The sequence below is a fragment of the Trachurus japonicus genome, chromosome 16, assembly GCF_045865225.1.
Source record: "Trachurus japonicus isolate A0001 chromosome 16, Traja_1.0".
Taxonomy (NCBI): Eukaryota; Metazoa; Chordata; class Actinopteri; order Carangiformes; family Carangidae; genus Trachurus; species Trachurus japonicus.
The window spans coordinates 25273514-25285926 of record NC_140922.1 but is presented as its reverse complement, the minus strand read 5'-3'; the positions used below and the strand labels follow the sequence as shown (position 1 = coordinate 25285926).

The 12413-nt window shown below is 42.7% G+C and overlaps 1 protein-coding gene across 2 annotated transcripts; it reads left to right on the top strand.

Moving 5' to 3' along the window:
• The first annotated feature begins 8521 nt into the window (after positions 1 to 8521).
• Positions 8522 to 12167, top strand: tent5aa (terminal nucleotidyltransferase 5Aa). Of its 2 annotated transcripts, XM_085802776.1 has the most exons (3): positions 8522 to 9309; positions 9417 to 9888; positions 10384 to 12167. In XM_085802776.1, exons 2-3 carry the CDS (start codon positions 9421 to 9423, stop codon positions 11161 to 11163), a joined length of 1248 nt encoding a protein of 415 aa, XP_085658902.1. In that variant the 5' UTR covers positions 8522 to 9309; positions 9417 to 9420; the 3' UTR covers positions 11164 to 12167. The 2 variants fall into 2 exon arrangements, with proteins under 2 accessions (XP_085658902.1, XP_085658901.1); XM_085802775.1 differs by having other exon boundaries at positions 8522 to 9888.
• The last annotated feature ends 246 nt before the right edge of the window (positions 12168 to 12413 follow it).

The window sequence follows — 12413 nt, the reverse complement described above, 5'->3', positions numbered from 1 at the left end:
TCAGGCGACTTGTCAGTGTCATCTGTTCAGGTCTAATGGTTGTAAATGGTTCCTTAGTAGGTCTCTTTCATGCAAAGTATGCCAGCCAATTGGATTTAACAGAATGGAAATGGTGAACTTAAAAAGCAAGTACATTAACCAAACCATTTAAATTTTATATTAATCTATATCTCAAGTTGTTTGGATCTGGGTGTTTAGGCTATCTTGAGTAGATTTGTATGGTTCATTTTGCAGTGTCAGTTTGTTTATCCAGTACAAAAAAGTTGCAGAAGTCAAGGCAATGTCTAGATAAAAATGAGGAAGCCGATGTAATTGATAAATGACAGTAAAATTAAGTTGCAACCTCATCTTCCCCCTGTTAGGCCTATTTGCAATGACCACCACAGTGTCAGTCAGAACAGTCAGCGCAATAATATTTTACCCACCAGTAAAACTACAATTGCACCAGTAGTGTAAAAGAAAATGTAGCTGTAGGTGATGCCATAAAGCCCTTTGAGACAAACTGTTTGTAAAAAACGGGCTAATTGCCTTGCCTTGCCTTGCCTAGGTGTTTTAAGGGCACATTATCAGAAATATATGTAATATATTAGATTTTTGGATTCATTATGGCAAAATCAGTCACATTTCATTTATTTTGAGTGAGTCCATTCAGTCAAAATATGCATAGTCTACATTTATTTTAAAGTTTGATCAAACTAAGATATGTGCACTCCAAATTTATGATTTGATAAATGAAATTAGTTTACCCAGTCCTTATATGGGATCATGTAGCTCAGACAACTCCATATTAGTAGGCTATTATGGATTAAACTGGTGTTTATTTCAAACTACCCCTGCAGTGGTTCCTTTGGGACTCTAGAGGTTGAGGTTCCAAATATCTGCCTGGATTTTTGAGGAATGTGTCTACAAAGATGCAAAAAGGACATATAAAATACTTTCATTTTGATGGAATGATGCAAACTATACATGGAGTAGGCCTATTTCACTCATTGTAAAGCTTAAAGGGATATTTAACCCGGTCCAACACACTTGTGACACCGAGTTGACCACTTGAAACCCCCAGGTCCAGGGTTAGGGTGATTGATTATTACTCCATGCAATACAGTCAAAGTTCCTGTTTGTCTGTTTATAAAAGTTATTATCGAGTGTTCACAGGGAAAAGGACTAACTTTAGATATTCGCGGGAGAAAATCACGTAAACAAGCGCGAGATTAGACGCGACGTCACACGTGACAACGTTTGTTGCCGGAAGAGACTGTCTGTAGTGAAGCAGGGACAACACGGCTGAGTTTATGGAGTTTGAGAACAACAACGACTGGTTTCATTTCGATGGGCGCCACCAATCAGTTTGAGACCGAGTTTACCGAAGACGGGCTGAAGGAAATGGAGGAGAAAAGTGAAAGAGGGAGAGATGCGGTGCTGGACCTGGGGGAATCAAGTGGTCAGTGTGGTCACTGCCTGCCAGTGGCCGCTGACTGAATGTTTGTGCCTCCAGTCGGCCTCGGACGTATTTCGTCAGTGCCTGGACGCTATGCTGGACACTGGAGGAGAGTGGGTGAGTTGCGTTTTGGTCGCTTTTCAAAAGAAACCAGGCAAAGCTAACAAACGTTTGATGCCACCCTGTTTGTACTGTTGATGACGTTTGGTGCTGTTCAGAGCTTTATTTGCTGTGGCTATGAGTGGCTTTTTAATCGCGGTTTTCATGTGGAGAAAATAGACTTGCTACAACAAAGAAATAGGCTAACATTCAATTTCATACCAATGTCATGTTTTTCATAAAGGCAAAATATTAGGCTACACATATGCTTTTCATGCTTTGAATTTTTGTGGAAAGGCCAGAATATTTCTCCATCAAGTCCTTGCAGTTCTGGCTGTATATGAAAGTCATCGTTATTTCTAGGTTAGCCCATTTCAAGACTTTATGTGGCAATTGTCATTTCTTGGCCATTTCTTGTCATTATCATGTAAAGTGGCCTGTAAATTAAAGGATTACCCAAAATATGTAATTATATTGTAAGATAATAGTATGGTGGACCTGAAGGCTCAATACATGCAGTTGGTCAGTGGGTAATGCCATTGACTTTGGATTGGGTGGCTGGAGTTTGAATCCCAGTCAGGGCTATCTGGCCTGGCCATATGGCTAGTATGTTGTCTGGGTCAACAGAAGAAGAGGTTATTATTGGGCCCAACTGCTGTCTCTCTTCGGAGATGGGAGACTGGCAGCAGGCTCAACCATCCGCCAGTTTACGCCGATGGTTGGCTTGCTTGGGTTTGGTCTGGGTTGTGTCTCTTGCAACGTGTTAAGGACCTGCCTAAGATGACGGATGAGGAGCCTGCCTTTGTCTCAGAAGGAGATAGTGGTGGAGGGCTGAACACATCCAGCTGGATAGGACAGTGTGTAATGGCATTGATTTAGGATTGGGAGGTAGGCTACACATTTCGCTCATGGCTAGTAGGCTATGTTTCTTTGTTCAACAAGATCTGCAGAGGAAGAGCCTGATTTGCTGTAATGAATACATGTGAAATTTTATTTTCTGTAATCTGTAGCAGAATGTTTCACTTATGTTTATTTTATTCAATATAATCAATATATAATATAATATAGGCTATATAATCAATATTAGATTTTGCTTTAAAACTAAAAGTGTTAATACCAGACTGCATGAGTCTGCCCCACTGCAATTTACAACCATGTGTATTGAACACAATGTAATGCAATGAAACCTTGTGTATATATTGTGAGATAATGGTTTGAGATATAATAATTATCATTCAAGTGTGTTGCATAGCTGACTGATTTGAAAGAAGACTCAGAGGTTGCAGTGCAGTTTGAACAAACAGCAGATCATTTAACAGCACTGCACATACAGGACTAGTCATCCATAATACCTTGAGAGTTGCTTAAGTTATTCTTATTTGTTCTGGCTTGAATGCTGACCTATAGATCAAAGAGTCTTCCGCTGGCTTAGTTTCTCGTCATAGCCTCAGTCAGAGAGGGTCGGCTGGCCCTCTCAATCCTATTTAGTGGACATGGAGCCAGTTAGCCCAGGATTACCTGACCTCTCCATGGCCATCACTCTGCTGGCAGCTGTACAAAGACTATTAGGGTCTCAGGAAGTGTTTACTCTGAGAGTGTGTCCAGAACGTGACAGCCTTCCTGCGGTCGTGTTTGTCATTCATGTGTCGTCCAATTGGCTTCTGTCTGTTGTCAGTCTGACAGCTTCAGAGCTACGTGTCTCCTCGCCGAGAGCGTGGTCTTGTGACATCCTATGAGTCATGTCACAAAGCGCAGAGCCAAGCCAGTCGTCGTAATGACAGTTGTTCTGAACGTGTGGGAATGTGATTGATTTCCAGTTTGTTTATGCAAGGTTTCACCATTGTGATTAAAATGTATTTTTCTTCTGTCATCTTTTATCTGCACTATTCATTTTAATCAGACTCTTGGCAAAATTAATGAAAAATATCTTCCACCACATTTTGGGGTTCATGGAACATGCCTCATTGCTGAGAATGCAAATTTGGCCAAACCATGGCGCATTTCCGTCCTTTGTTTTCCCTCTGATATTCTTCTTTCTCATCTTCTTCACCTTTTTTAAAGACTTCAAGGAATTGCTTAGCATATCTGGAAATAATTTACTAAGTTATATAAGAGTCTAATGTGAAGTAACCAGGTAGGCCTAGTCTAGTTTAGCATAAAGAGATGGGGAAAATGCTAACTGGGGTCTTATCCAGAGGTAACAGATTTTACAGCAGCTCCTAAAACTCACTAATTAACACATATCCCCTTTGTTTGATCTGTACAAAAGCCGTATCATAACAAGTGTTGTTTTTACAAGATATTGTGGTTTTATGGGAGGCTGCGGTTTTTACGAGAGATTGCTGGCAACCTTGTGGTGACAATAAGACTTTACTGAGACTGGCCAAGAAGTGGTCCTGCACATAACACCTTGTAAAACTACACATTGCTGTATTTGTTACCACTGGATAGACCCAGGCTAATGGGTTTCTCCTATTCCCAGTCTGTATGAATAGCTTCATATTGTACACACATCAATGTGTTAGCAATCTTTTTCCTGGCACGAAAGTGAATCACCGTATTACTCCAAAATATCAAACTGTTCCTTCTGAGGATAAAGATAGGTCATGTGTGTTTGTTGCAGCAAAGCTTCACTTATCCCCCTGTTTTTTTGTTTTATCCCTCTGTCTCGAAGGACTGCTGCTTAGACATGTTGTTACTGTTAAAAGGACACACCCGCAAAGGATGCAAGGTGCAATTAAGCGTGCTGTCACAGTGCTACAGATGAGAAAACCTTTCCTGGAAGGCCTCGAGCTAAAGGTGTGTGGTTGTTTGATGTGGATGTTTTCCAGCACGCCTTCAGGATGGTTTGGACTTCCAGGTGGGGGGGTGAGGCTGTCATACCATAAAGGTGGACACAAATTAGCCAGAGACGGTACATACAGTACCTTGATCACAGCACGTCTGTAGCATCTATTAGCCTCTCAAGTGCTTTAGCAGCAGCAGAAGCAGCATTGAGCTCCTTGACTGTCTCTGGACCTGCAGGCTGTGAGATCACAAAGACCCTATAATAAGGCAGAGTAGGTGAGATGGGCCTCTCTCTATCTCCCCGTGAAACAGGACTCCTTCTGTAACCTTAAACATTAATCTGCCAGAATAATTCAAAACTAAACACACCGCAGACACCAGCCAGTTGGGATCAAACAGAGCTGAAATAAAAGGATCCTCTGTGCACAAGTGAGTGCTGCTGCTCCTTCACTCTACAGACCCTGTATAACCCCACGCTACACTTCCTTGTCGGTGGAGCGATTCTCCAGCTTTTTGTCACTGGGGGTCAGAAGCAGTTTGACTGAAAAAGGCCTGGAAATCCCATTTCTGTCTGTTTGCCTCTGATCCACGACCAAAACTAACTCCGCCGTCAGCACTGGGAATATCTCTTCGACAGCCGGGACAAACTAATGTGACCATCCTGGAAATCCAGTTATCTCTGTGAGGAGAGGATAAGGGTTGTGGAGGAGTGATCGGTTCTTATGTCATCGCTCGCACTTCCTTCAAGCAACATTGCTGCAGAAGCTGCTCGCCCACATTTGAAACCATCATCACCCTGCAGAGTTTCTGAGGTCAAGTGCTTCTGATTGAATTTGACACCCAGTTGTTCCATCTTCTTTACTTCTCAAAGTAGCAGACGCAGCAGACAAAAAAAAAGAAGGATTTCCACTTCTGTTTTCAGTTGAAAAGTGAAATGTATTTTGTTTGACACTGCATTTAAATCTCCCACTGTCATCACGGAAAGACTTTATACACATGCTCAGAGCGTCTCTGTGACTAACATGCATTGTTTCATCACTCATTACTTCTCATTGGCTCCTTCTCCTATTTTGGCAAAACATGACAAGTGCTTGTGTTCTCTGTTGCCCTGAAGCTACGGAGAGGTCTTGCGGTTATATACAGTATAAGTAGTTCATGAGGTGTCAACACTATCATCACTATAATATATTTTTTTAGATTGGAATCAGTGATAAATGATACACTGAAGTCATAGCAACGTTACAGGAAGTCAGTGTTTCCTCAGCAGTTGAAAAAAAGAGGATTAAAGAGGAAGCAACACATCACTGTATTCTCTGCCAAACCTTTTAAATAACAAACACATGAAGTCTGAGCGTGTTTGATCTTTAGAAATAAATTAACATATAAATGAAAGCCAGTATCAAATAAATGATACAGTTTACAGAGATCCTGCATGTAGGTAGCTGTCCTCGGGCCTACTTCTTCATCTTCTGAGGTTAATGTGGACATCACAACAACTTCATATTGTGGTTTTTATTCTGTTTTGCTGAGGCTATCTGGTTAGCATGCTAACTGAAGTAGAAGAAATAAGAAAGAGAATCTAAGAGTATTGTTTTCTTACCAAAACCAAAAAAAAGGTGAAATGCTGAATGCTGGCAAAACTTACATATCACTTTAACTAAAACAAAAACTGTGTCCAGTTGCTCCCTTGACAACAATGTGGGGACATGTCCATTGTAGGAGACTTTTTAAGACTTTTGGACAAACAGTTCAGCAGCAGTTACAAGGCAACATAAGCATTCATATGGAGTCATGTAAGTGTCCACCTGATGAACTTCTAGATCTCAGCTGCTGCCTCCTGCAACCAAAAGCAACACAGTAGGAGCATCAGCTAAAGCTGAAGCTGCAGGTGATACTTTACTTAATCACAAGAAGTTCTTTTGTCCATTGTTTTCTACATTGATCTTTAATATGCATTGCTATTTTTAATCATAGCTACTTTATGATACACAGTGTGTCTAGTATACACATGCAGACACACACGTGCTATTTTCTCATATCTGTGAAAATAGTTTTCAAAGGCCTAATCTCATGGGGAATAAAAGTGAAAAAAAGAAGTAAAACAGAGCTGTTGACATTTGACACTGGATCATATTTGGTGATCAACACAAAAAGAGAGAGTTGGAGGGTCCAAACCCAACAGACTGTCCTGACCTGAAGGAGGAAGCTCAAAGGCAGCAGGGATACTCCTCTTCATGGTAGATAAATCCAAATCACACTGTTAGATAAATGGCAGTGGAAAACAAAACAGGCCTATCTTTTTTCCTTTTGCTTTTTTTATTGTGCTGAACTGTCCAGAAAATATTTAATCGATCCCAGAGGCCAGTCTGTGTGATTGTAAACCATAAATTTATGAGGAATAGAAGAAGGAATCCTCTATTCCATGTACATGTATGTTAAAGCCCCCAGAGCAGCGAGACTCAGATTTTATTGTTAGTATTTATTTTTTATTGGTAAATTAACACAAACAAATTGGATGTGGAAAGACATCGCCAGGAAGAAAAGGTGTGCTTAATTTTCTGACAGTCATTCATGTTTTTCACTGCCACCAGTCGATGAATCATCCACGTCATGGTGACTAATGAGGTGCCACAGACTATTTACACAAAACAACTCAACAGTAGGGCTCTGTTTTGAAAGAAGGATACTGTACAGTGTGTGTGTGTGTACCTGTGGTTTGTCTCTGTCAGTGGCTTTGATTTAACTTAGCCAGAGAGCGGCTGCTGCACTTTGCACAACTGAGAAAGGACTGCGTCCAATCCGAAGCAACGCCACCTGGAAAAGACATCGTACGGGACCGCTCTCGGCCCATTGTAACTGACTAATAGTTCCATGTACATTTCCAGATGTGGTATTCAATTTCAGAGATCTGCGATCAACCTGTCTGACACACGCCAAAGCTAAGTATGAAAACAAAACAAAACTTATTTGAAAAAAAAAAATGAACCGAAGGCCCACTCTTTAACTGTTTGGTTTTAACTAAATTTATTTCTCAAGTCTTAATCTAAGTAGTATGTAGATGTTGACTTAAGACTATTCAATTTAAAGCACCATGTGACTGTCAACTTCAGGATGACAGGCGGTACGTGTCCCATCTTGCAGAGCGAGTGGCACAGAGCAGAGGCAGAGCTCCTGTGTGGGTCTCAGGGTTAAGACTGTGCAATAGAGTAAATGGGATAATCAGGGTTTACAGATCTGGGTGGCTGCAGTGACGCAGGGCTTTACGCTGCCTAACGAAGTGTCACTCACACCTGCCCCACCCTGTCATATTCTATGTGTATCTGACCCCTCTGGACCTGCTTTCATCTGACCCCTGACCCCACCCCTTCATCCATGGCCACATGCTGTATGAACCAGGAACTGTCTTGGTGAATCCTCCTTAAAACATATCTATAAATTATAACAGTTTTAAAGTTAGAATTTACAATTACTAATGTAATGTGTGTATTAAAGTGTGTGTAACAGGTGTTTTTACAGTTTAAGAAGGTATAGCTACTGATCACGTACACAAGCTGAGGGTGACTGATCAGTGACCGGCTGCAGACTCTTATCTGAAGGTGTTAGAGGTCTGGGGGTAACAGGCTTAGGAGATTTCAGAGAAAATATTTCCTGTCTGCTTTAAAAAGCAAACCTTTAAGACTGTTGGGGGCTGGCACAAGCTGAGTGTAGTATAATGCTTTAATGTTGCACTTCAAAGGTAATAGCCCCTGTAAGCCACTGTATTAGTTTATCTCAGGACCTGAACCGGCCCACAGGGGGCGATATGGCAACATGAAGTGAACTGGAGAGCTATTGCAGATCAGTTCAATTTTAGAGACTGGGAAATACTTTTATATTAAATGTTGATTTCTTTTTTCATTTTTGTGACTTTTTATGTGTTTTTTCCCCCCAGTTATATGCTTGATAACAGCTATAGGTCATATCTGAGCACATGCATGAATTTGGGTGCACTTAGCAGGCTAGAATTGTGAGTAATATTAGTAAATACTATTATATATAAAAATACAAGGGGCTTCAGATTAAACTCTGCAAAATACAGCATGATAGAGGTGCGTTGGAGAACTGGTGCAGGGTCTGTGTGTGCGATCACGGTGAGCAGGTTTTCAGTGAACCGCAGCCTGTGAGAGGGGGAGGGGGCGGGGTTGAAGCTACAGCTGACATCTTCAGACCACAGACCTGACTCTTGCAGAAGGATAGTGCAGGTCAAGTGGGCAGGTAACGGTTAACTTCTCCACAAGTGAGGAAGGGAAAAAAAAAAAAAAAGTTGAACTAAACAGAGCTAGGAAACGTAGCCTGGATTTCCTGAGCACAAACAAGTTGCATTAACTGGGATTATTGGTTGGCAGCGCAAGGGAGAAATTAAAAAAACTATGTAGGAGCTGCGCGTATAAATCCACAAGATTCCTCCGAGGGGCTGATCGTCGGAGGGGAGGATTGTACCAAAGTGCGACTTGAGGAGCAGCAGCTTATTCATGCAAATTCATAAAATCATAGGCGTGCCTTTGGGCGATGGAGTCACAGCCGGAAAAACAAACCCCCTCCTGGATCATCAGCGACCTTCAAAGACTGTGATGCGCAGCGCTCGGACGCATTGACAGCGGCACCGGGGCAAATGTTTTAAAAGCTCGGGAGAAAAGAGAAGAGAAAGTTAGGACTCGGGTTTTTTTTCTCTCCTCCCGCACACTTTATGTTGTGCGTCTGCTCTTCTTCCTCAACACAACCACCACCACCAGCTCGACTGCTGCGCCACTGGATCCACAACCACAGATTTTTATAGTGCAAACTCTAACGCACTATACCGTGACTCTCACTTGTTTGCCTTTGGCTATTTAATAGTTTTTATTTTATTTTATTTTTCACATGTTTACTTACAGTCGACGCAGCTACGACTTCAAACACAGTGAACCCTGATGCGGACGAAGTTGTCGCCCTACTTTAGTGAATTTGTGCGTAAAGACGCCACCGCTGATTTGCTCCATTTTTGAGAAAACGATCGATCGAAGTTTTTTTTTTTTCTTTCTTCTATTTAAATCGCTGTGGATTTTTCTCTCAGCACCATGTCAGAGGACGACAGTAGCTCCACCAGCAGCAGCTCCACCACCAACACCACCAGCAACAGCAGCAGCAGGAGCAGCATGTCCGACACAGAAGGCAGCAACGTTAGCGTCCTCAGCTGGGAGCAAGTGCAGCGGCTGGACGCCATCCTCACCGAGACCATCCCGATCCACGGCCGCGGAAACTTCCCCACTCTGGAGATGCAGCCGCGGCAGATCGTGAAAGTGGTGCGCAGTCGGATGGAGGAGAAACACATCCACGTCCGGGATGTTCGGTTAAACGGCTCCGCAGCCAGCCACATTCTGCACGAGGACAGCGGACTGGGCTATAAGGATCTCGACCTCATATTTTGCGCAGATATGAAAGGAGAAAGTGATTTCCAGACTGTGAAGGACATAGTTTTGGACTGTCTCCTGGATTTTTTACCGGACTGTGTGAATAAGGAGAAAATAACCCCGTTAACGTTAAAGGTACATCCACCTCCAACTTTGTGCTTTTTCTTTTCTTTTCTTTTTTTTCTGCTTTAGTTATTTTCTTTTAGATATGTGATAACGTTTTGTGCATTCGTACCAATTAGACTTAATAATATCTGTGTAGCTTAATGTGCAATCAGATTAGTTTAGTGGTAGTAAAAAGTTGGTTTTCTGTAGTTAAGAGGATTGAGTTAAACCAATTTGGAAGGGATCCTGAGCTCAGCCACCTAGATCCCAGATCCAAGTACATTCTATGGTCTTTACTATTAGGGTCAATGGCATTAATAGCACAATATTTATAACACAAAGTCATGCTGTATTATTTATGGATATAGGAAAATGTTATGCATAAAACCCAGTTCCACAGGGCAGAATCAGAAGGCGTATGTTTGTGTCTCTGCTGAATTATTGTACCTTTAAGGCAATCTGCTTAATGTTTATGTTCTCTCTCTCCCTCTGCTTCATATTTATGCCTCTCACGCACACACATAGGAAGCCTATGTGCAGAAGATGGTGAAGGTGTGCAATGACTCGGACCGCTGGAGTCTCATCTCCCTCTCCAACAACCGGGGGAAGAATGTGGAGCTGAAGTTTGTGGACTCTCTCCGGCGGCAGTTTGAGTTCAGCGTGGACTCCTTTCAGATCAAACTGGACTCCCTGCTGCTGTTCTACGAGTGCTCAGAGAACCCCATGGCCGAGACCTTCCACCCTACCATCATGGGAGAGAGTGTATACGGGGACTTCGGCGAGGCCCTGGACCACCTACGTCACAAGATCATCTGCACCCGGAACCCGGAGGAGATCCGAGGGGGGGGCCTGCTGAAGTACTGTCACCTGCTGGTGAGGGGTTTCCGTGCTGCCTCAGAGTCAGAGATGAAGTCCCTGCAGCGCTACATGTGCTCACGGTTCTTCATTGACTTCCCTGATATCGGCGAGCAGCAGCGCAAGCTGGAGTCATACCTTCAAAACCACTTTGTGGGCCTGGAGGACCGCAAGTACGACTACCTGATGACCCTCCATGGAGTGGTCAACGAGAGCACGGTGTGTCTGATGGGACACGAGAGGCGGCAGACCTTAGGGCTGATAGCCATGCTGGCAGTGCGAGTGCTTGCCGAGCAGAACGTCATTCCCAACGTGGCTAATGTTACATGTTACTACCAACCTGCTCCTTATGTGGCAGATGGCAACTTCAGTAACTACTACATAGCACAGGTACAACCGGTGTTTGCTTGCCAGCAGCCTGCGTACTCCACCTGGCTTCCCTGTAACTGAGACAGCCCCGAGGAGAAGGAGGAGGGAGAGAGTGTGATTTGTTTTAACAGGATCAAGCGGCATAGTCGCTGCCTCAAACCTGCCCAGTGTTTGACAGCTGACAGAAAAAGGAGTCATCTTTTTAATGTTTTGCATCAAAGCTTGTGTTTTTGTTCATACGTTGAGTATGAATGCTAAATAAAGAACAGTTGGCTTTTTGATTCAAGTACGTATTTTAATGTGAATATCTCACATTTCTTGAAACAGCGACGTCAGCTGACCCTGCACAGGCCAATAAGGTCTGGAAAGGACTGATTTGGGTAGCTTTGGAATAATGGCTGAGTGCAAAATACGTGGCAGCCTTTAATGCAAGCAGCAGAACTGTCATCAAGACTGATGAATCTGTCAAGAACTGATTAGCCAGCAGGTTCCATCAGCAAACGGCTGCATCAGTGTCCTGAAGTCGACAGCTACTCCAGCCCAGCTTTCAGGGGCGTCTTTCTCAGTGCCGACACACACACAATCACACACACACTTACACACGCACACACACTCTTTCACAATCAGAGGTGAATGCAGGGCTCCAAAATGAGCACCTGGACGTAGACTCTGCTTTATGTCAGATCAGCTGAGGTGAGATGCTGTTAAATTAGTTTGGATAACAAACCGGTGTCTCTGCCTTGCATTTGGATATAATTATGGTTGTTTACAGACCAAAGATTTTTTTGATTGTTTCTAACATTAAAACCCAATTTTGGTGGGGGGTAAAATAAACAAAATATGAAGCTATGTCTATTTGTATATGTGAATATGCTGTATTTGTGTTTATAAGTGCCTATTGCCTCTTCGTCAGGCAGAGAAAACAGTGAGCAGGCCATATGACTTTTGTGAATTAGCCCCACTCTATTTATAGTCAGGCACACAAGACAATAGCACCCCAGAGGCTTGTGAATGTATACGTGAAATCATGCGCAGTCAGTGTTTGTGTTACGTTTGGATGCAAAAAAAAAAAAAAAAAGCAAAAAGCACCATGCAGTAAAGTAGCAGTCAAATGTGTGATTGATGGGGTTTTGCAAGATTCACGTTTTATGTGTTGATACAATCCAGATTTGTATCTTCTCTGAGTGATGCTAAAATGTTCCCAACTTAATACTGGTACTGTTCAGCTGTTTTAACAGAGGTTGGCCAAGCATTTCAGATCATCAGCAACAAAATTAAACTTTCACGCACACACACAATATTTCCTGTATATTTTGTACAGTGGTGCTTCT